Below are 24,870 nucleotides of genomic sequence, written 5' to 3' on the forward strand. Positions count from 1 at the left end.
ACTCCAGTACTCTTGCCTGCAAAATCCCATGGGCGGAGGAGCCTGGTAGGCTGCAGTCCATGAGGTCGTGAAGAATCGGACACGACTGAACGACTTCACTTTCACTCTTCACTTTCATGCTTTGGAGAAGGAAATGGCAACCCACTCCAGTGTTCTTGCCTGAAGAATCCCAGGGACGGGGGAGCCTGGTGGGCTGCCGTCTATGGGGTCGCACAGAGTCGGACATGACTGAAGCGACTTAGCAGCAGCAGCAAGATGCTGAAGGGGACAAAACACTAGATTAAGAGTCAGGAAATTTGACCCTGAACTGACCTTACCAAAGGTCACTTTCTCTCTCTAGATTTTTGATTCTTCACCTATTAAATTAAATGACTTACACTGGGTAATCTTTCCATTTCTTCTAGCTCCCAAATTGATTGGTTTTAAAACTAATACTACCTTGGGACAAGTGTTAAGCACTCGTTTTCTTAAAGTTGTTGCATGTGTATAATCTGTTTTCTCTCCATATGTAAGCCTCCTGCTTGTTTTGAGGCCTTGTCTCAAGAGAGATGTGTGGTGCTAAAGAAATTAGCTAGAGTTCAGGGATAGGCCTTCTCATGACATGGGAAGCATGTTGGCAATGGGAGTGTTCTGCTTTGGACACCTTTCAGCTTATTTTTCAGTTCAGTTCATAACTCATAAAGCATCCTATCCAATGCCACGTCGTTTACCAAAAGAGATGACTTTCTCAGATAGAGGAGGTCAAGGATAGTTAGAACCACTTTCCCCTGCTGCCCTAGCCAGGCAAGTAACCATAGATTGTTGAAGGAAAGTATAGAAATGGTTTCTGTTTTCTGCATCCTTCCTTAATCCCTGACACTAGGCTGCACTGTGTCTCCTACTGATGCACCCAATTTGTCTCTAAGGTCAATTAGAGCATGGCCTCCCAGACTTTTTAGAACTGAAAAACCATCTTAACTATCTTTTAAGTTAACTCGAATTTGTTATTCCTCTGAAGGAAATGTACATTTTGCAATAGCAGGCCTGGAGATGTCATTGCCTTATGGTAGCACCTTGAAACATTTTTGCTGGAATATTTCTCCCAGCGAGGGGAAAGATAGCATTCACTTATGGTCCATAAATCATACAACATAGGCACATAGGCAACTTCCTCCTTTACCTCTACTTGAGGCTACTTCCTGTAGGACAAGTACAGATGGCTGGGCAACACAAATATCTTCCCCAAACCTCCTTTTCCTGTTCTACCTAATATTATAGCAATTTAATATATAAAAACACTTGGAAACTCCCCAAATTACTAGTCTTTCCTCCTTTCTTGCTGTGTACATTATTCCTAGGTGATGTCATCAATCCCTGTAGCCTTCAACCATCAGCTGTCAGAAAATGATTCCGAAGTCCATACCTCAGTTGTAATCTGTCTTCCAAGCTCCAGACACTGGATTCTCACTGCCTCCTGGACTTTTTCTTAGACATCTCAGGGGTGCTGCACACCTAAGGCCACAAATTGGATTTTGAATGAAAAATGTCACTTACAATAGGGGTCTCTAAACTAATGGTCCTTATAAAACACTTCTTAAACAATTACTGAGTCTTTTCATTCATGATTCATTAGGTCTGTAGTGTCCTGGAGAGCTTAGAGCAAGAATACCGAAGAGATGAGGACTGGTGTGGTGGACGAGATAAATTGGGGCCAGCAGCAGAGATCGACCACGTCATTCCACTCATCAGTAAACATTTGGAACAAAAGGAAGCCTTTCTTAAGGTCAGAGCACATTGTCATCCAAGTTCTGGGACTTTAGCCTTGTTTTTCATCTACCGTCTCCCTCTCTCTCAGTCTCCTCCTCTTCCTCCTCCTTTCTGTCTCTGTCTCTTTCTTTCTCTCTCTCTCTCACTGCTTCATATGGGCTTCCCATACTCCTGTATTTTCTAGTTTCTTATCTAAAGGGAGGCATTTGTAGAGAGGACATTTGAAAGGTTGAAAAGTTACACTTCAAACATTATTTCTCTCCACACTTTTTGTATAATTAGGTAATTAGAATGCTCCATTTCTGCTGGTGCTATGTATAAATATCCTGATATCCCATTGATGTTTACTGAGGAAAATACACACTTTCACTTAGTTATGTTTTATCTATAAAAATATTTTAATTTAAATATATAAGCCTAGATAGAAAACTAATAAAATACATCTTTAATAACTGGATGACACAAAATTTAGAGCAAGAGTTTAAAAAAATATGTTTAGACATTTATTTATCAATCTAACAATTACCGATTACCAATAAATGTGACACTGTTTATTCTGTGTATGAAGACAGAAATACCTAGCTTCCCAGGGGGGAAACACAGTCCAGCTCTGAACAGCTTTCAGCTGGTGTGGGAAGACCTCCTAAGCCTCTTTCCTTCTGCCTTTGATCTTCTCTCTGACAGAACCTTCAGTGTGAAAACTTTTTCAAAGGATCCATTTACTCTCAAATTCCTTGCTTTTATGTTCTGCTTCCTTTCAGGTTTCTGAAAGCACACTAGAGACTTTTTACACCTTAACATGTTGCCCCTGATTTTCTACAATTCTGTAATTAACTGCTTTTCTTTCATTAGGGATTTTCTCTACTTGACCACTTGTTTAAGTTTTATTTTTATTCTTTTTTAAAGATGACCTCCTGCTGCTCTCCTCCCATCTATCTAGTATCTGCACCTGCATTTGATCTGAACCCTTAGTAATCAGCTCTTACTAATAAGATTAAATAGAAATCCTTCCATATAAGGCTTAAGATGATTTTAAAAGTCTTCCCCCTGATAAAACAAAGTTTAAAATGAAACAATTTAAGTAGAGCATGTCAAAGTTTTTAAATAGAGGTATGAAGGTATTTCTTCATAAAATTAAATTTTTTTTTTGAAGAAGGGAAAAAAATGTTCTGAGGTTTTCCACATGTGCCTAAAACCATAGTTGAGAAGCTGTTTTTGTGGACATTACAAGCCAAATGGACAGAAGATCAAGCTCTCTGTACACATCAGTGGATGTATTTTGGATTCTTTAGTTGTGGACCACTATCCAGCTGTTAAATTCATGGACCTTAGGGTGGTAGAACCATGAACAATCTTACCAGAGCTCCCAGAAACCGTTATTGTGAAAGCAACATTTAAAATAATTTTTTACCATGTGATTTGTAGAATCAGATGCTAAATATAAAAAAGCTTAGTTTTGACCATATAATTTGTAGAATCAGATGCTAAATAGGAAAAAGTTTAGAAGTTAACAATTTTGTTTAGAGATAATTTAGTTCTGAAAGCTGTGGACTGAAAATTAATGGAATAACATGTATTACTTCTACCAACAGGAAAAATACTGCTTTGTAAAGAAATTTCAGAAACTCTCTGGTCTTGAGAGAAACTAGAAGCACTCTATCAGTAGACCTAGATTCTAGTCCTGACTTGATCATGACTCCCGCCCTTGCTGGGCCCCAGCCTCCTTCCGGTACAGCAGCATGGGACAAACCTGTCCTCTCTGCCACCCACTGCTCTGTGAGCCTTAAGGGGATGGTACAATGGCTCTTACTCTTTTACATGATATACTGTGCCCAGCAGTAGGATGTTTATTAATCTTATTGAGGTGGAGTTGGGTTTTATAGACAAACATGTTTCTAAAATGTGGGTAATTTCCATTTATATTTGGAACGTGTGGTTAATAAGTTTGATTACTAAATTTGCTTTCTCGAGTCTAAATTAAGCTAATGTTAAAGCGACTTACACCAAGGTCGTATATGAGGCACTCTTATATGTGGCAGAGGGAAATCAGGCTGCAGGGGATGGTGGTCATGCTGAATCAATACATGTAGTAGTCAAGGAGTAGCTGATTTCTTTTTTCGCTTGTGATGGAAAGGAGAGAGGAACAGGGAGCTTTTCTTTTTTAAGCTTTGCACTTAAAAGAATAAGTGAACCTCTTCCATTAGAACTGGAACATCCATGTTGCTCCAGTTGGCCTCCAGGACTCTGCTCACCCAGAGACCCAGAAGCCTCATCGCCAGCATCCCTTCTCTGGTGCCTTAGATCATGTGCACCTCTGGACTGGGACTTCACACTTTGTCTCTCTCAGGCCTGCACCCTGGCACGGCGGAATGCTGAGGTCTTTCTCAAGTACATCCATAGGAACAACGTCAGCATGCCCAGTGCTGCCAGCCACACCCGAGGACCCGAACAGCAAGTGAAAGGTCAGTGTGAGCCCTGCCAACCTGAAGCCACTCCAGCCACATGGATCAGAGCTTGGTACCTGGTCTTCATGTGACCTCAAATTTCCTGGTTCTTCTCCTTAGATAAGAAAAAGTGTGATGTGGGATGGTATTTCAGTGGCAATTCATCATGCATCAAAATTTTGAATGGAAAAATGACTATAAAATTTCTCCAAATATATTTTGTTTTATCTTAGAGTTTCAGTTCAGTTCAGTCGTGTCCAACTCTTTGCGACCCCATAGACTGCAGCATGCCAGGCCTCCCTGTCCATCACCAACTCCCAGAGTTTACCCAAACTCCTGTCCATTGAGTCAGTCATGCCATCCAACCATCTCATCCTCTGTCATCACCTTCTCCTCCTGCCTTCAATCTTTCCCAGCATCAGGGTCTTTTCAAATGAGTCAGCTCTTCACATCAGATGGCCAAAGTATTGGAATTTCAGCTTCAACATCAGTCCTTCCAATGAACACTCAGAACTGATCTCCTTTAGGATGGACTGGTTGGATCTCCTTGCAGTCCAAGGGACTCTCTTGGAGTTTATAACAATGCTAAGAGAAATAACAGATAATCTCTACATATCTACACTGTGCAGTATCATAGTCACTGGTCACATGTGACTTTTGAGCAGTTGAAATGTGCCTAGTTACCCGCACTGACTATTCATTACTTTAAGTGTCATAGCCAAACATGGCTACCATATTGAATGGCACAAGATTGAGTTACCTTACAGCCTGAGAACGAGACATGGACTGAGATTCATAAAACCACATTCTAATCCTGGTTTTATTGCAATGTACAATGTGCTGCATGCTCAGTCGTGTCTGACTCTTTGCAACCCCGTGGACTGTAGCCTACCAGCTCCTCTGTCCCTAGGATTTTCCAGGTAAGAATCCTGGGGTGAGTTGCCATTTCCTCCTCCAGGGGATCTTTCCAGCCCAGGAATCAAACCCAAGTCTCCTGAGTTACCTGCATTGGCAGGTGGGGTTGTTTTTTTGTTTTTTTTTTTTTACCACTGAGCCACCTAGTTTTATTACTTACTGCTTAAGCTTTAGAAACTTCAGTTTTCTTATTGAAAAATGAAGAAGGATGTGTAAATTCTTGCTGCTCAAAATATGGGCCCCAGACCAGTAGCATTGACAACACTTGGGAGCTTATAAGAAACATTACCTCATGCCCCACTTAAACCTACAGAATCAGAACCTCCTTTTTGGCAAGAGCTCCTCCATCCCACCAGATCCAGGTGATTTTTGTGCACGTAAAATTTAGATAAGTACTGGTCTAGATAATCTTCAGTATTTCTCTGATTTCTATAATGTCTACAGTTGTATGGACAAAAATCAGTAACCTTTAAAATTGTTCATTTGCTGACCAACATTAAGATTAAATTATTATTGGTGGAATCACTTACTCTGGACCTTACAGAAATTAGCCTTTGAGTGGGTGAAGAATTTAACAAATGTCATCTCGACACAGCACAGCAATACAACCCTGGAGACCAGCACTAGGGAGGGAAGTGATACAGGCTTGGCAAGCTGCTAAGGGGACAGTGGGAAGTTTGGACCTCTTTTAGGAAGGGCCTCTTTTATGCTTAAGGAGCTCGGGAGGTGGCAAGATCCTCTGATCTTGGAAGAATTTTTCACCAGGAAGAATTAAAACTTAGGAATCAAAGTTCCCTACAGAGAAGAAAGAAGAGGGTTCCTTTTCCAGATGTGCTATCTGTTTGCAGCTGAGGGGCCCTGTGGGTGGCTGGCATTATGTCACCTTTCCCTTCCTGCAGATTTTTCAAGGTCTGTGTTCTGATGTCTAAATATGACTTGAGAGAGGCCAGCTACCTGCTGAGAGCAAGCACGCCCCACCTGCACCTCCACCCCAGTGTGCCAAGAGTGGCAGCCTCCCAGGGAGAGCAGGATGTGCCGCATCTTGGTTGGGGCCAGAGCAGGGTGTGCCCTCAGGAAAGCTTAAAGAGGGGCAAAAATGAAACCTGAAACTCATTAGGACATTCACCTAAGCTGGGCTAATTCCTCAGCCACCATGGAGGGACCTCAGTGAACAAAGCTCTAATTTGGAGACAAAAAGACTAAAGATAACACTTGTTCTCACTGTCTTTGCCCAGTTGTAGCTTTCACCTGAGCAGAGACCTATGACCTCTTCTGTATCCATTTCCTTTCCACCTGCTGCCTGGGCCCAAAGCCAGTACCTCTTATTTTAAGTTTTTCTTATAGCAACAATTATTACTATGTAACAACCCCTGAAATACAGTGGCCCACAACTGTAAGCATTTATTGTTCATTGACTGCATTGCCTGGGGACCAGCTGCCTTGGCTGGGCTCAACAATGCACTCCTGCTTGAGACTGCAGGTCTGGCTGGCTTGGCCCCTTCACTACAGGATGGGTTCTTGTCTGCTCCATGTGGATTAATTCTGGGACCTTGTTGAAGGGGCAGTGGTCACCCGGGAGAACTTCTTAGGGAGGTAATAGCAGAGATCAAAGGGGCAAGGTCGAGTGCACAAGCACTCTCCAAGCCCCTACTTATGTCCTATCAACGACCCATTTGCCAAAACAAGTCACATGACCAAGTGTGAGGTCACAGGTGAGGAAGTACGCTTGGTCTCTTTGGGGGAGGAACTAAAAAGCTACATAATAAGAGCATAGATATAGAGAGAGATCAATAATAGGGATCCATATAAGTTCTCAGCCTAAGGGAGAAGAGACAGGTTCTATCCTTCAAGAGTTAAACTTCCATAGTGCATTAAAAGTTCACAAAAATCAATAAGCACTACAATTTGGGCTGTGCCCTCTGTGTAGAGCACACTGTTACTGAGTCCAGGCTTGCTCTGCTTGCCCCATGAGCCAGTAGACCTAGAAGATGGCAGACTAATGTCTCAAAATAACAGTCTTATTGGGGTATTAATACTGGGTTCTTTTATAGATCAGAGATGAGAGGAGGTGAAGAAACAAAGTATAAGGGCCATTAATCTTGCAAATATCTCCTATAATGGCAAGCCTCAGCCAGGGAATGTGTTGATTTCTTCTTTTCTGCCATCCACAAGTGGACAGGATTCTGAGCAAAGGCACTTTAGTTTAACAGTCAGGCAGAGGGGCAGGATTCTCTGAGGCAGACCATTATGGGTGGTTATGGATTATTATTATAATCCGTTATGGATTATAGTAACAAAACAAACAAAAAGCAAGTCAAAGAAACAGTTCCAACATGCAGTCAGAATTGGCTTTTCCCTGCAACATAACTTGTGCTTTACAGCCCCAATAACCTGGGAGCCCAAGGTGGCTAAGAAGTCATAAAGTTCTACGCTTTTCCATAAGAATGACCTTGGGCCAGTTGCCTACTCTCTCTAAACCTCAGTTTCTTCATCTGTAAAGTGGAGATAAAAATGGTCCATGCATAATGAGGTACTCTGAAAATACGTGTCTGCCATATAGTGAGCGCTGAATAAGTGTCAACTTTTCATAGCATCGTTCTTGTATATCTTATTAGTATCTAATGTAGTTAGTGGGAAGTCAGAGGCAAACAGTACAAAATAGATTTGATGCTTCAAGCTTAGAACATACTATTAAACACTGGGGATCTATCCACGTAGCCAGCTGCTTCTGGAACAATAGAAGTAGGAAGAGGGAGGGAGCTGACATGGACAAATGCCTCCCACAGCCTCTGCTGTGCTTCATGGCCTCATGCCCATCCTCACACCTACCATCATTAGAGATGATTGAAAATAGCTTTAGCTTTTCTTATGATCGGTCCCAACCACCAGGGGAGTTTGGGCTTAGAGACATGATTCCATGATGACATGATTTCAACGCAACTTCCCTATGCCCATGATTTAGAGGTTTTTAAACTGAGGCTATGCTGTCAAAGTACTAAGAGCACAGCCCTTTGTATAGGCAGAGTATGTGGCAAGTGACGTGGTTGTCCATGCAGTTACCCCAATCCTCCTGCCTGTTCACCTCTGGCCCTCCCCTAGAACCTCCAAGAGTGGCTGGGATCCCTGCCAAGTCCATTCACTCTCTACAGGCTCTAAGCATCTGGTTGAATTAGTTATTATTTTCAGCACCAATACTTCCCAAGGTCTCCTATCATCAAGGACTAGCTTTGGTGTGAAGAAAATCAGGGTCACTTTTAAGTCACCCTGGGGACATCCTCTCCCCCACTTTATTGATGCAACTTCATCAGTAAGCCCTCCCCCAGTCTCCCCAATATTGCTCTCCTCTGGGAAATTCTCTCTGAACCAAACTTTGACCCCTTGCTTCTGGTATTGAATTAGTCCTATGGGGAGAGTCGAAGGGCACAGTTATCTGGGATGGGGGGCCCGAGTAGCTGGTCAGATTTGATCAGGGCCTTCCTGAGACCAGCACCTGCTCTCTGCCCTGCAGCCATCCTGAGTGAGCTCTTACAGAGGGAGAACCGTGTCCTGCACTTCTGGACATTGAAGAAGCGGCGGTTAGACCAGTGTCAGCAATACGTGGTATTTGAGCGAAGCGCCAAGCAGGTATGTTCAGCACTTTCCCTGGAGTTGTCTTGGACAAGGACTGTACAGAGGCCCAGATGACCAAGACTTGGGCAGTTCCAAAGAGGGTCATCACACCGACAGAATAGAGATGGGAGATGGGGGTGAGAAGAGGAATGCTTGCACTGACAGCAGTTCGATCTTCACCAAGCACTCTGCTCAGAGTTTGATGACAGGAGTTGGGAGGAGATGCTGGGGGCAGATCGCCCTGACTCATGGATGATAGTGGACCTGGTCTAGAAGAGTCCCTGGTTTAATGGACAAGACACTGTCTTTGCTGGTGGGTTTTTCCAGGTATAACAGAGAAGGGCACTTTCATAAATCAACTTCCAAGCTACGTACTGATTAAATCATGCCAGGGTTTCCTGGGTCCATCATATTGTTCCAAACCACAAATGTTCACATCAGACCATGGCATATTTTCCTACTGTCAGCTGGCTTTTGGGAGAACTTAGTGGGTTGTTTCCTCCCACAGGCACTAGACTGGATCCAAGAAACAGGTGAATATTACCTCTCAACACATACCTCCACCGGGGAGACCACAGAGGAGACTCAGGAACTGCTGAAAGAATATGGGGAGTTCAGGGTGCCTGCCAAGGTAGGAAGCATCCTGGAGCCCTCCCCCGTCCACCCAGCACATCCCATTCTGGCCATTTTCACACTGTGAGTGAGAGAACAGCCTCTGTACAGAAATGCTTGACCACAGAGCCAATGGGGGACATGTAGGTAGAATCATCTCCTTTGAAATATGAACATTCAAAGAGATGCAGCTGCTGGGTAGAGCTCTGTACACAGGGTCTCAACTCCTATATGCTGTGCTTCTGAATGGACCTCATCTTTGTGCTCCAGGTTCTGGAATCTGCTGTGTTCTTTTAGACCAAATACAGCAAAGGAATGTATTCATGTGAAATGCACATTGTGTGTATGAATATCAGCCACATACTCTTGAAATCTGAATGGCTTGGGAAGTCCACCTTTTGAGAAGGGCCAGTGGTTATGGGTGGCTTCACAAAGCAGATTCCAGAACTATTTCCATCTGGCCTTGCCCAGCAAATGAGCTGGGCTGGGGTCCCTGGGGAGCAAAACACACTCTGGTGTATGTACCCACATCCTCACACCCCCATTCACACTGAATGGAGAATGCTATAATAGAAGGAAATCTTGTTTTCATGTTTTCCTAGCCAGGATTTGATCTGAGGACCTTGGGTTTGAAGGAAATCTATCTCAGTTCCCTCTTTGTAGCTTCCTTGTCCCTCACCCTGGGCTCCGTGCCATGGAGGACCACCTTTGGCATCACTTCCAGGCATGGCAGATACTCTTCCAGGATGAGAGCTGCTTTTGTGGCAGTCAAGAGAGGAACATATTAATGCCTACCTTACCCAGAGATCCCTCTGACACTATGGCAAATCTCCCTCTAATTTGCTGTAACAAAATTAGACTCTTAGCCTCATTCCTGAGATATTTCAGAAGTGGTTTTACACTTTGTGAATCCTACACCCCAAACTCTTGATAGCAGGGAGTTTTCCTCTGCACACTTGTGAGCTTTTGGGCCTTGTCATTCAATATGAAAAGCTGTCAATCAGATAAGAAATTCATTTCAACACCAGCTAGAACAAACAGCACTAGGGATGTGGCAGATGCACAGAACCCTTTTAAATTCTTTTAATGAAATAGTTTAAATGAAAATAGTTTTGAATTACCCACTTTGCATCCATCTGCCCATCTCCAGATAGTGTCAACAATGAATCATCAGTAGTCTAAATAGTATCAGATCCATGGTGATCCTATTCACATAGGATGGATCACAGCAGATACCCAGAACTTCCTAGGATCAGAATCTGCCCATCACACAAGTAGAAATGTGGAGAATCATTTAGTCAATTAATTTTATTCTTCTTTTACAATCTTCCTATCTTTCTCCTTTCTGTTCACATTGTTGTCACCCTAATTGGGTTCTTTGCTTTCAGCCTTTCCTTCCTTCCAGTCCATCCTGTCCTTCATTGGTGTTCCTCTCTAAAACACTACTTTGGTCATATTGCCAACCAGCTTGAGAGCTTTTATAACTCTCCAGTGCCTTCAGGCTAACACTCAACAACATCTACATCTGGATCACCTTACAACCCCCACTGTATCTTCACTTACCCATTTATGCAAATTTTACACTCCGGCTGAATGGATATATTTTCTTACCCTCCAAGAAATACATCATTTATTTTCGTGCCTCTGTATCTTTTCTATACTGATTTTCTCCTTAGATTAGCCTTCTCTTCCCTCTAGTTTGTACTTCTTAAAAAGATGCCACCTTTCCACTTCAGTGCCTCCTCCTCCGTGATCCTGCCTACCTGCCAGAATACAATCTGGCCCATCCTTGGACTGCAGCCATTGTCTGTGTAGCCCTTAAGGCACCTGTCTTGACCATCCTGTTCTCCCAGTAATGTGTATGCAGTGTTGTCTCCTGTATGAGCCTGCAAGATCCAAAAGGACAAGAACAATGCTTTATTCACTTTCCTAACTGTATCTTATGGCGGCTGTGATGGCGCACGAGTGCAGCAGCTGCGACGGCACAGGCGCGCAGCACCAGATGTTCACACCAAAATCAGATTGATTATATTCTTTACAGCCAAAGATGGAGAAGCGCTATACAGTGAGCAAAAACAAGACCAGGAGCTGACTGTGGCTCAGATCATGAACTCCTTATTGCCAAATTCAGACTGAAATTGAAGAAAGTGGAGAAAACCACTAGATCATTCAGGTATGACAAATCAAATCCCTTATGACTATACAGTGGAAGTGAGAAATATATTTAAGGGACTAGATCTGATAAAGTGCCTGATGAAGTATGGGTGGAGGTACGTGACATTGTACAGGAGACAGGAATCAAGACGATCCCCAAGAAAAAGAAATGCAAAAAAAAAAATGGCCTTCTGAGGAGGCCTTACAAATAGCTGTGAAAAGAAGAGAAGTGAAAAGCAAAGGAGAAAAGGAAAGATATACCCATGTGAATGCAGAGTTCCAAAGAATAGCAAGGAGAGATAAGAAAGCCTTCCTCAGCGATCAATGCAAAGAAATAGAGGAAAACAATAGAATGGGAAAGACTAGAGATCTCTTCAAGAAAATTAGAGATACCAAAGGAACATTTCATGCAAAGATGAGCTCAATAAAGGACAGAAATGGTAGGGACCTAGAAGAAGCAGAAGATATTAAGAAGTGGTGGCAAGAATACACAGAAGAACTGTACAAAAAAGAGCTTCATGACCCAGATGATCACGATGGTGTGATAACTGACCTAGAGCCAGACATCCTGGAATGTGAAGTGAAGTGGGCCTTAAGAAGCATCACTACATACAAAGCTAGTGGAGGTGATGGAATTCCAGTTGAGCTATTCCAAATCCTGAAAGATGATGCTGTGAAAATGCTGCACTCAATATGCCAGCAAATTTGGAAGACTCAGCAGTGGCCACAGGACTGGAAAAGGTCAGTTTTCATTCCAATCCCAAAGAAAGGCAATGCCAAAGAATGCTCAAACTACCGCACAATTGCACTCATTTCACGCGCTGGTAAAGTAATGCTTAAAATTCTCCAAGCCAGGCTTCAACAATACGTGAACCATGAACTTTCAGATGTTCAAGCTGGTTTTAGAAAAGGCAGAGGAACCAGAGATCAAATTGCCAACATCTGCTGGATCATTGAAAAAGCAAGAGAGCTCCAGAAAAACATCTATTTCTGCTTTATTGACTATGCCAAAGCCTTTCACTGTGTGGATCACAATAAACTGTGGAAAATTCTGAAAGAGATGGGAATACCAGACCACCTGACCTGCTTCTTGAGAAACCTGTATGCAGGTCAGGAAGCAACAGTTAGAATTGGACATGGAACAACAGACTGGTTCCAAATAGGAAAAGGAGTAGTCAAGGCTATATATTGTCACCCTGCTTATTTAACTTCTATGCAGAAGAAGAGAAACACTGGGCTGGATGAAGCACAAGCTGGAATCAAGATTGCCGGGAGAAATACCAATAACCTCAAATATGCAGATGACACCACCCTTATGGCAGAAAGTGAAGAAGAACTAAAGAGCCTCTTGATGAAAGTGAAAGAGGAGAGTGAAACGTTGGCTTAAAGCTCAACATTCAGAAACCAAAGATCATGGCATCCAGTCCCATCACTTCATGGCAGATAGATGGGGAAACAGTGGAAACAGTGGCTGACTTTATTTTTTGGGGCTCCAAAATCACTGCAGATGGTGATTGCAGCCATGAAATTAAAAGATGCTTACTCCTTGGAAGGAAAGTTATGACCAACCTAGATAACATATTAAAAAGCAGAGACATTACTTTGCCAATGAAGCTCCGTCTAGTCAAGGCTATGGTTTTTCCAGTAGTCATGTATGGATGTGAGAGTTGGACTGTGAAAAAAGCTGAGCATTGAAGAATTGATGCTTTTGAACGATGGTGTTGTAAAAGACTCTTGACAGTCTCTGCGAATGCAAGGAGATCCAACCTGTCCATCCTAAAGGAGATCAGTCCTGGGTGTTCATTGGAAGGTCTGATGTTGAAGCTGAAACTCCAGTACTTTGGCCACCTGATGCAAAGAGCTGACTCATTGGAAAAGACCCTGATTCTGGGAAAGATTGAGGGCAGGAGGAGAAGGGGACAACAGAGGATGAGATGGTGGATGGCATCACTGACTTGATGGACATGGGTTTGGGTAGACTCTGGGAGTTGGTGATGGACAAGGAGGCCTGGCATGCTGCGGTTCACGGGGTCGCAAATAGTTGGACACGACTGAGCAACTGAACTGAACTATATCTTATACATTGAAGAGAGGCTACAAATATTTGAGAACAAAAGAGAAAAAAAAGTCTGGGTAGATTTCAAGAACGCTTCCTCCTCAAATTTCTATTTAATATGATTTTTTTACTTTGGCTCTCTCTCTGTTCTTACTCTTAACTATTTCTGTTAATGGGATTTCATCCTCCCATTTATCATTTCCAGCTGTCAGGACTATTCGGTATGAGAATATCTACAAGTTAACAAATCCACCTGGGGATCTTCTGATGAAAGGCAATAGCCTCCTGCCCTACCCTATTCCTACTTACCAGAAGCAAACCTCTTTTAACCACCCATCTTTGGTTTTAATCTTTATAACCAGTAAAGTGAATTTGAAATAGAAACCAAATTGGCCTTAAACCACAAGACAGAAAGTATGATGGACCACAGGATTGAGTTGAGCAATAGAATATACTAGTCGTGTCCGACTCTTTGCAACCCCATGGACTGTAGCCTACCAGGCTCCTCTGTCCATGGGATTTTCCAGGCAATAGTCCTGGAGTGGATTGCCATTTCCTTCTCCAGGGGATCTTCCCAACCCAGGGATCGAACCCGGGTCTCCTGCATTGTAGACACACGCTTTACTCTCTGAGCCAGCAGGGAAGTATAGAATATACTGAGTCTATCAAATTAGATACTCTATTCCAAAGAAACAGATCAAGTAGAAGAAACACTGCATATCAAAACGTACTTTCTATATAGCAATACAACAATATGAGAATAAAAATAAGATAAAGAGAATTTGTGTGAGGATAAGAGGAAAACAAAATTTTCTTGTTGTGCTATATTGTAGTCAAGCCAGTTAGAAGAATCCAAGTGATATATTCCAGTTGTGGATTTCAAAATTTATAAAGGGCCAAGGTATATGGTGATAATTAAAGCTTAATCATCTTAACATCTGGAAGAACTCAGTTTTTCTAATAGGAAAACTCTTTAGATTCTTCTGTTTTCCATTTTTTACAGTTTAGTGGTTTTCCATACATTGACAGGGTTGTGCAACGATTGCCACCATCTAGTTCCAGAATATTTCATCACTTCCAGAATAAACCCCATACCCATCAATAGTTACTCACGTCTTTTCCTCCCCTAAGCCCCTGACAACCTCTAATCTGCTTTCTATCTCTATGAATCTGCCTGTTCCAGACAATTTGTGATGCAACTTGGAATCATGGAATCATATAATATGTGGTCTTTAGTATCTGGCTTCTTTTACTTAACATATTTTCAAGATTCATCCATTTTGCAGCAGGTCTTCATTGGAACTCCATTTTTGTGACTGGATAATACTCCATTGTATGGATATATACCACATTTGTTTATCCATTCATCAGTTGATAGACATTTGAATTGTTTCCAGTTTTTGACTACTGTGAATGATGTTGCTGTGACCATTGTGTACGGGTGTTGGTGTGAACATTTGTTTTCAATTCTCTTAGGTATATACCTGAAAGTAGATATCTGGGTCACATGATGACTCTATATTTAACTTTTTGAGGAAATGCCAAACTGTTTCCAAAAGTGTGAACACCGTTTTCCATTCCCACCAGCAGTGTATATGAGTTCTGACTTCTCCATATCCTCTCCAATACTGGTTATCATCCGTATTCTTTATATAGCCATACTAGAGGGTATGAAGTGGCATTTCATTGTGGTTTTTATTTATATTTCTCAATAAGTAATGATATTGAGAAAGTATTTTTTAATTAATTTATTTTTTATTGAAGGATAAAATTGCTTTACAGAATTTTGCTGTTTTCTGTCAAACCTCAACATGAATCAAACCATAGGTATACATATATCCCCTGCTTTTTGAAACTCCATCCCATCTCCCTCCCCAACCCACCCCTCTAGGTTGATACAGAGCCCCGTTTGAGTTTCCTGAGACATACAGCAAATTCCCATTTGATATCTATTTTTCATATGGTAATGTAAGTTTCCATGTTACTCTTTCCATACATCTCACCCTCTCCTCCCCTCTCCACATGTCCTAAGTCTATTCTCTATGTCTGTTTCTCCATTGTTGCCCTGTAAATCAATTATTCAGTACCATTTTTCTAGATTCCATATATATGTGTTAGAATATGGTATTTATCTTTCTCTTTCTGACTCACTTCACTCTGTATAATAGGTTCTAGGTTCATCCACCTCATCAGAACTGACTCAAATGCTTTTTATGGCTGAGTAATATTCTATATATATATATATATATATGTATATATATGCACACACACACACATACATACATACGTATATACCACAACGTCTTTATCCATTCATCTGTCGATGGACATCTAGGTTGCTTGCTTCCATGTTCTAACTATTGTAAATAGTGCTGCAATGAACAGTGGGATACATGTGTCTCTTTCAATTTTGGTTTCCTCAGGGTATATGCCTAGGAGTGGAATTGCTGGGTCATATGGTGGTTTTATTCCTAGTTTTTTAAGGAATCTCCATACCATCTTCCATGGTGACTGTATCAATTTACATTCCTAACAACAGTGCAAGAGTGTTCCCTTTTCTGCACACCCTCTCCAGCATTTATTGTTTATAAGCTTTTTGATGAGGGCCATTCTGACAGGTGTAAGGTGATATCTCATTGTAGTTTTTGATTTACATTTCTCTAATAATGAGCGATATTGAGCATCTTTTCATGTGTTTGTTAGCCATCTGTATGTCTCCTTTGGATAAATGTCTGTTTAGGTCTTTTTCCCACTTTTTGATTGGGTTGTTTGTTTTTCTGGTATTGAGTTGTTTGAGCTGCTTATATATTTTGGAAATTAATCCTTTGTCAGTTGCTTCATTTGCTATTATTTTCTCCCATTCTGAGAGTTGTCTTTTCACCTTGCTTCTAGTTTCCTTTGCTGTGCAAAAGTTTTTAAGTTTAATCAGGTTCCACTTATTTACTTTAGTTTTTATTTTCATTAATCTAGGAGGTGGGTCATAGAGGATCTTGCTTTAATTTATGTCATCGAGTGTTCTGCCTATGTTTTCCTCTAAGAGTTTTATAGTTTCTGGTCTTACATTTAGGTCTTTATCCATTTTGAGTTTATCTTTGTGTATGGTGTTTAGCAAGTGTTCTAATTTCATTCTTTTACATGTAGCTGTCCAGTTTTCCCAGCACCATTTATTGAAGAAGCTGTCTTTACCCCATGGTATATTCTTGCCTCCTTTGTCAAAAATAAGGTACCCATTGGTGCAAGGGTTTATCTCTGGGCTTTCTATCTTGTTCCATTGGTCTACATTTCTGTTTTTGTGCCAGTACCATACTGTCTTGATGACTGTAGCTTTGTAGTATAACGTGAAGTCAGGAAGGTTGATTCCTCCACTCCATTCTTCTTTCTCTAGACTGCTTTGGCTATTCGGGATCTTTTGTGTTTCCATATGAATTGTGAAAAGTTTAGTTTTTCATGTTTAATGACAATCTCTCTCCCATGAAATGAATATGAAGATATACCTCAAGAAACTGTTTTCCTATACAGGGAACTCGATAATTCCATACCTACAAAGAATGTAGCAATAAGTACAAGGCAGATTAGCAATGAAAGGCCAATTGGAAGTTTATAATGAGTTGATAAGAATATATCAAGAAGGCTAAATTTTAAAGACTTGTCAAATGTGCTAAAGCCACCAAAGGGGTTTTTAACAAACTATATTCAGAGTAAGGCACTGTGCTTAGGGAAGATGGTATAATATTAACTGATCAAAGGAAGGAAGAGAAAGAAAGAAAGAAAAAAGAAAAATAGAACCACTGAACTCTTATTTGTTTTAACTTCTGTTTTTTCCAGCAATAACAATTAGAATTCAAAATGAAAGAGCAAAACATATAATAGGGGGCATAAGAAGCCCAAGATAAGTGAGATGTCAGTCCCAAATTTCCAATCCCAAGTAAATTATATTCCCCAAAGTCTCCCTTTGTCCACAGGATCATGTCTTTACTTCTGAACCCAACATGCAAGCACCTCTACAATCTGACCCCCACTTTGTCAGTCTATATAAGTTACTCTTCTTGGTGGTAAGGTTTGAGTTTCAAACTGGCTTAAGTTACAAAGAGGAAAAGATTATTGTATGGCAGGATATGGAAATAAAGACAGAAGCTATGTAGCTGGACTTCCCAGGAGCCCAGGAAAAGCTGAGTGACTCAACCCCATGGGAAGAACAAGACATATAGCATAGTCTCACCTCTGGAGATGAAAACTGGGATGTCACCTGAGACCAAGGACAGTCCCAGCAGCTGTGTTGCCTGGTCAGCTCATCACAGGCTAACACCACCACCACTGTGACTCACTTCCCTTCTCTCCTGCTGTCTGCTCTCTGCTTTCACTTCTGCTCTGCAAAAAGCTACCCAGAACCCTGTCTCTATGGTCCACGTTCCCAGAAAATCCACCCAGCATGTTGCCCCTGTCCCTGTTCAGTAAGAGCTCCTAGACCAGGACACCTTGGAAGTCACTGGCTGAATACTGATGGGCTGCCCTCATGGGACAGGTTTTACATCTGATCTCATCAGCAGTGGCCAGACATGCAGCAGGTCACATGGTGCCACCACAGTCACCTACTAGAAATCAGTTCAGACTGCTCTCAGGAGGGATTGGGTCCGTTTCATGACTCAAATCTGTTCATCAGTTTTCATTCCATTCCCAAAGAACGTAATGCCAAAGAATGTTCAAACTACCACACAATGGCACTCATTTCACACGCTAGCAAGATCATGCTCAAAATCAACCAAGCTCGGCTTCAACAGTACATGAACCAAGAACTTCCAGACGTACGTACAAACTGGATTTAGAAAAGGCAGAGGAACCAGAGATCAAATTGCCAACATCCGTTGGATCATAGAAAAAGCAAGAGAATTCCAGAAAAACATCTGTTTCTGCTTCATTGACTATGCTAAAGCCTTTGACTGAATGGATCACAGTAAACTGTGGAAAATTCTTAAAGAGATGGGAATACCAGACCACCTTACATGCCTTCTGAGAAACCTGTATGCAGGTTAAGAAGCAGCAGTTAGAACCTCATATGGAACAATGAACTGGTTCCAAGTTGGGAAAAGAGTACATCAAGGCTGTACATTGTCACCCTGCTTATTTAATTTATATGTAGAGTACATCATGCAAAATGCTGGTCTGGATGAATCACAAACTGGAATCAAGATTGCTGGGAGAAATATCAATAACCTCAGATAAGCAGATGACACCACCCCCTTATGGCAGAAAGTGAAGAGGAACTAAAGAGCCTCTTGATGAAGGTCAAAGAGACAATGAAAAAGCTTGCTTAAAATGCAACATTCAAAAAACAAAGATCGTGGCATCTGGTCCCATCACTTCATGGCAAATAGATGGGGAAATGATGGAAACAGTGAAAGACTATTTTCTTGGCCTCCAAAATCACTGTAGACTGTGACTGCAGCTGTGAAATTAAAAGACGCTTGCTCTTTGGGAGAAAAGCTATGACAAACCTAGACAACATATGAAAAAGCAGAGACGTTACTTTACCAACAAAGGTCCATATAATCAAAGCTATGGTTTTTCCAGTAGTCATGTGTGGGTGTGAGAGTTGGACCATAAAGAAGTCTGAGCACTGAAGAATTGATGCTTTTGAACTGTGTTGTTGGAGGAGACTCTTGAGAGTCCCTTAGACTGCAAGAAGATCAAACCAGTCAGCCCTAAAGGAAATCAATCCTGAATGTTCATTGGAAGGACTGATGCTGAAGCTGAAGCTCCTATACTTTGGCCACCTAATGTGAAGAGCCAGCTCATTAGAAAAGACCCTGATGCTGGGAAAGATTGAGGGTAGGAGGAGAAGGGGATGATAGAGGACAAGATGATTGAGTGGCATCACTGACTCAGTGGACATGAGTTTGAGCAAGCTCCAGTAGATGGTGAAGGACAGGGAAGCCTGAGGTGCTGCAGTCCATGGAGTCACAAAGAGTTGGACACGACTGATTGACTGAACAACAATTCTTCCCCATGTAAGCCTTCAACTCTTGCTGGCCTAGCTCTGCTCACCTTTCAGCATAATATTTGCCCACTCATCCATTTTCCCAACATTTATATTATACCTACTAAACATTGCTGATACAAATGAGTAAGATATCACATTTATCTCTTAGAAACATATGGTCTAATGAAGGAGACACATAAATAACTCAGGATGATACACACTGAAGTAGCAGCATGTGTGTGGTACTGTGTGAAGACTGGGAAGGGCAATCCCCCCTCAGCTTGTTGGGAGGGGAGGAGGGACATTTAGATAAAGCCAGAGGTGAAGAAGAGCCACTGATTGCAGGAGGGGCAGGCGGAGCTCAACATGGCTGGAGTTTAGGAGCCACAGAGAGCTGTGGTCACACAGGCAGGTGAGGCCACGTGAGGAAGGCCTTTCTGTGCTGCTCATTTCACTGTCTGTTTGCTTCCCCGGGTTCCACATGTACCTGGAATGCTCTTGCTCGCATGCCATTCTCCTTATTGACGCTGAAATCAGTTTTGATGTTTCAGGATATAATTTCCTCTGCTATAGCTGCTCTGGTAGGACTGTTGCTACCAATAGGCTATAAACCCCCATCTCATACGCAAGTCTCCATACCAATAGCAGAGAATAGATATATATTTCCAAGACTTTTATATAAAGATAGGTTTCTTGATTATAGCTACAAAATTAATGTTTAAAGTTAAAAAAAAAAACTAAGAAAAATTGTTTTCCAGGGGGAAAACCCCAAGTGCAATGACATGTATGTCCTTGGGGAACTTCCCTGGTGGTCCGGTGGCTAAGACTCTGTGCTCCCAGTGCACGGTCTGGTCCCTGGTCAGGGAACTAGATCCCACATGCTACAACTAAGACCCAGTGCAGCCAAATAAATAAAGTTTTTTAAAAGTTCTTGGAATACCAGGTATCTTTTATTGACTGATTCTCAGTGCTGCTGCTGTTTGCCTTTTCATGGTTAGAGAGGTGTTTCTCCTGTCCTCATACCCACCTTATCTCCTTCACACTAAAGCTCTTCTGGCCGCTTGTCTCCCAGCCCCAGGGACCAGCCCACTGCACTGAGATAGGAGAGGCTCAGACGTGTTCACTGAGTTGCTGGAGAGCGGAAGCCCTGGCTGTGTGGTGGCCAAGTTCTCTTCTTGCCTTTCCCACCAGACCTCGGGCATTTCTTGAAAGGATCAGTCTCTCATGGGAGGAGGGGCTGTAGATGAGCCTGGAGAGGCCAGGGTGATGGTGGTGGCATAAGGAATGAAAGGCTCTTCTGTCTGTTCCACTGTTGCTCCAGTAATTTTCTGCCTGCTTCCCTCAGTTATCTGGATTGCAGCATGGTCCAAATTTTGGACTTACTTTCCCCCTGTTTGAAAGAAAAAGGTTATTTTTCAGAATAGTATTTAAATACTCTTCTTTTCTCTTAAAATCTATCAGACTTTCCTAATAGACTTTAGAGTTTCAAAACCCAAACTTAGGATAAAAGATGAGCAAGCGTTTGCTTGTTTGGACAGCCATTCCATTTCTATATCTTAATGCACATAGACCCCACCTCCCCCATGAGACCTGTCCTGCCTCGGCCAGCCCACCTTTATTTTTTTTCCTTTTTTAAAATCACTGCAGTGTTAACTATACATGCTTTACACTTTGGCATTCAGTTATACAATGCCCTGAGTTGTTTAACTGCTCTGGGTGAAAGTCTTGTCCCTCTAGGAATAAAGACTGTTGGTAGGAAATGAGTATCTCTTTTTCTTCTCTTGTCTACCCCCCAAGTCAGTTTCCACACCCCTCTGCACATTGGTGTGGTCAGAGTAGGTGTTGAACACACTCTTGTTAGGAATGAAATTAACCCAATATATGCCATGGCTCCACCTCACTTAGCCCTGTGATGGAAACTAGCTTTGTTCACTCCTCTCTCTAAAGAAAACTAAAGATAAGATCCTGGTGGTGAAAGAGACAGAGTTTACTCTTAAACCTGCTAGTTAGATTTCTTCAGATTCTGGCTGTACCAACACACTTGAGGTTTAGAAAGCCTTCTTCAAGCCAGTGCAATGAAGGGAGAGAACTAGAAACTATAGACAAGAGGCAAATACACTCAACCACTTACAGGTTGTATGAACTTGGACAAGCCCTAAGCCTCTCAAAGCCTCAGCTTTTTTCATATGTGACTCAATAAGACCTACACCGCCTCCCTCCACCAGCCTTCTAGGGATGCTTTAAGACTCAAACAAGCCTCTGATGTGATATTAGCATACTCTGTAAACCAATAAAGTACTATATTAACATAAGAGATTCTTACATCAGTAATCATACTGGCTAACATATATTGCTTACTGAGCTCTTATTTTGAGCATTGTATTCAGACCCATCCTGCATTGTCAACTCATGTAATGCTCACAGCAATGTTATGATGTAAACACTGTTATGACCCCTATTTTGCAGATGAAGGGACTGAGGCACAGAGGGTTTCAGTAGCTTACCCAGGACCTCCTGCCTATAAGTGACAGCACTGGGGTACAAATCCCAGCAGTCTGGCTCTGAGGTCTCTATGGCTGCTGTGAAGAAGGAAAGATGGATGGGGTGATGGGTTATGAGAGTGAAGGTCAGCTAGTAACTTATGACCATCTTTTGGGGCAGCAAACAAAGGAGAAGGTGAAGCTTCTGATTCAGCTGGCTGATAGCTTTGTGGAAAAAGGTCACATTCATGCCACAGAGATCAGGAAATGGGTGACCACAGTGGACAAGCATTACAGAGACTTCTCACTGAGGATGGGAAAATACCGGTACTCCCTGGAGAAGGCCCTAGGAGTCAACACGGAGGTAGGTGTGGGGGTTCCCAGGTGGGGCATCTTCCTTTCCCTCTCCCTCAGGACTGCTGCTCCTCACTGTGGAAGGAAGCTGGGATTGCAGAGGAATCTTTCTGAGCTGTTGGCGCCTAGAGCACTTGCCTTGTGTGGTTTTTCTCCTGGATGGGCTGGATCTTTCTGGAACTTCCAACTCCCCACAACTGGTGCTGTGTATATTGTAAAATTGGCTGGTCAGGGGTGGGGCCTATGGCTACAGAACAGAGTTTTTCTACGTGTAGAGTTAACTGTTGACTTTGAGGATTAAACTCCTTATCTTGGCTTCATCAGTACTGTCTTCCACCCAATTATGTTGACCAGCAAATGATTAGAGTCCTCAGTATGTATAATAATGCTCTTTTAAGAATAAGGGATGCAGTATGTATAAAGTCTATTTGACATTTCAACTGAAAAGAGACACTCTTTGCCAGGAAGCAAAGAAGACTGACTTTTTAATCTCTTCTTTATAATAGGGGTCAGTAACCTATGAATTAAGAGCTAAATACAGGGTAGCAATTTAATCCTAGGATTTCTAGTTCTTAAATCTTTAAATAAGCTCATACTCTGAAACAGAATAAAGTGGTCAAACCACTAAAGTTGGGGGAATTAACATCTCCCCCAGGCTTTAACCTATGAGCTTTTTTCCCTAGAGGTTTTCATCCTATATAAATACCAGACAGTGGTTGAAGTAAGCAGGAATGGGCAATTAGAAAATTCAGTAATTGTTCTATCATTTAGCTTTCTATTTCCAGAGAAGTTGTTTGTTTAAATAAAAATATTTACTTTTTTTACTTTCCCTTGACAAATGGAAGTTTTCTTCTGTATTTATGCATTTCTGTTTCACATCTGTTTTAATGGTTAATAGTCAACCTTGGACCAGTGTGTGTGTGTAGATCCAAACAGAGCCAAAGTCCTTGGAGAAATAGGACACTAGTTATCAAGTGTGGTCATTCTTTCCCTTTGTTGTAGATATTAGTCCTGAACATTTGACTTGGACATTTTATATTTTCTTATTTGAAAAAACATTATGAAAACGTTTTTGAAGAATTATGAAGAAGAGTGCTTGTGGGTGGCAGTTGCTGGGATTCCCCATCTTCTTATCCTTCTCCATTACATCTTTCTCTGTTTTTCCTGTCCCCTGCCTCCCCTAACTGTTGAGGTGCTTTCCCAGAACATCTCCAAGGTGACCTCTGTGATCTGTGTGTGTGTAGGATAACAAGGACCTGGAGCTGGACATCATCCCAGCAAGCCTTTCAGATCGTGAGGTCAAGCTCCGGGATGCCAACCACGAGGTCAATGAAGAGAAGCGGAAATCAGCCAGGAAAAAAGAGTATGTTTATGTGTGCATGTGGGCAGGGGTTGGGGGCACTTTCCGCTTGACTGGCAGGTTCCTCATAGCCGTGCTTGGTTTTCACTGCCACCCATCACTTTAGACTAGCGGATGTGTCCTCATGACCACCTACAGAGGTTGGGATGGACAGACGGGATGCTTCCACCCACATTTCACACTAACCAAGAACTGTAGGGCATTGGAGAGAAGAAACAATGAACCAAGTCAACTTTACAAACCAAGTCTTGCCACTCTGCTTCCTTTACATCAGTGTTACACAGTTACATACAGCCAGAGATATGCACACACTTTATGAAGAGCATTTTGACAGAGTCCTTTCAGGTAATGCCGGAAAAAAGTGTGTGCTAAGATTAAGAAGTCTTCTGTAGTTGATTTTATCAAAATAAACTAGGACCACAGGTCCCTTAGAGCTGAAGAAATTCAAGGTGGTCTGTGAAGTCAGAGCTTGTGTTTCATCTGGGAGTGTAGTAGTTTGTTTGGGCTGCTGTAACAAAGTATGATGAAGTAGATGCTTTTAACAATAGGAATGTATCATCTCACAGTTCTGAAGGCGAGAAGTCTGAAAGTACAGTGTTGTCTGGGTTGGTTCCTTCTGCGGGCTGAGAGGGAAACCTCTGCTCCAGGCCATTCTCCTGCCACATTGATGGCTGTCTTCATGTGCACTTGGCATCCTCCCTGAACACAGGCCTGTGTCCAGATTTCCCCCCCTTTTAGGGATACTAATCATTTTGGAATGGGGGCCCAGCCTATGCCAGTATGACCTCATCTTAACTAACTGCATCTGCAATGACTCTATTTCTAAATAAGTGCCACATCCTAAGGTACCGGGAGTTGGGACACAACATATGCATTTTAGGGGAGACACAATTCAACCCATAACAGGGAGGAAAATGAGGAGAGAGTGTGAGGACAGATCTTCCTGCTGGCTCTCTCTGGGTCTCCAAATCGCCAGAGGATGGTAAAGGTGAATGGAAAGTAAAAGAAAATGGGGTAGAGGGTAGTGGAGCTATATTATGAAGAAAAACAGGAAAAACTGCAGGAAGTAGAAGGAGAAAAAAGGAGAAGATAGAAGCTTGCCAGAATCCAAGGCAGTAAAATCAAAGACAGCTTTTCAAAGCACGTGGGGTTACGTTCCTTCT

At 42.1% G+C, this 24,870-nt stretch overlaps 1 protein-coding gene across 20 annotated transcripts in view; it reads left to right on the forward strand.

The window, feature by feature from the left end:
* KALRN (kalirin RhoGEF kinase) overlaps positions 1-24,870 on the forward strand; it is a 692,240-nt gene that overhangs the window by 421,318 nt on the left and 246,052 nt on the right. For all 20 annotated transcript variants that reach the window (XM_024991355.2, XM_024991361.2, XM_059886080.1 and 17 more), the window contains exons 18-23: positions 1,613-1,762; positions 4,094-4,208; positions 8,614-8,729; positions 9,223-9,345; positions 22,175-22,357; positions 23,592-23,710. In XM_024991355.2, the coding sequence (XP_024847123.1) occupies positions 1,613-1,762; positions 4,094-4,208; positions 8,614-8,729; positions 9,223-9,345; positions 22,175-22,357; positions 23,592-23,710 (806 nt within the window). The remainder of the gene's footprint in view (positions 1-1,612; positions 1,763-4,093; positions 4,209-8,613; positions 8,730-9,222; positions 9,346-22,174; positions 22,358-23,591; positions 23,711-24,870) is intronic.

The sequence above is a fragment of the Bos taurus genome, chromosome 1 (assembly GCF_002263795.3).
Source record: "Bos taurus isolate L1 Dominette 01449 registration number 42190680 breed Hereford chromosome 1, ARS-UCD2.0, whole genome shotgun sequence".
Classification (NCBI taxonomy): domain Eukaryota; kingdom Metazoa; phylum Chordata; class Mammalia; order Artiodactyla; family Bovidae; genus Bos; species Bos taurus.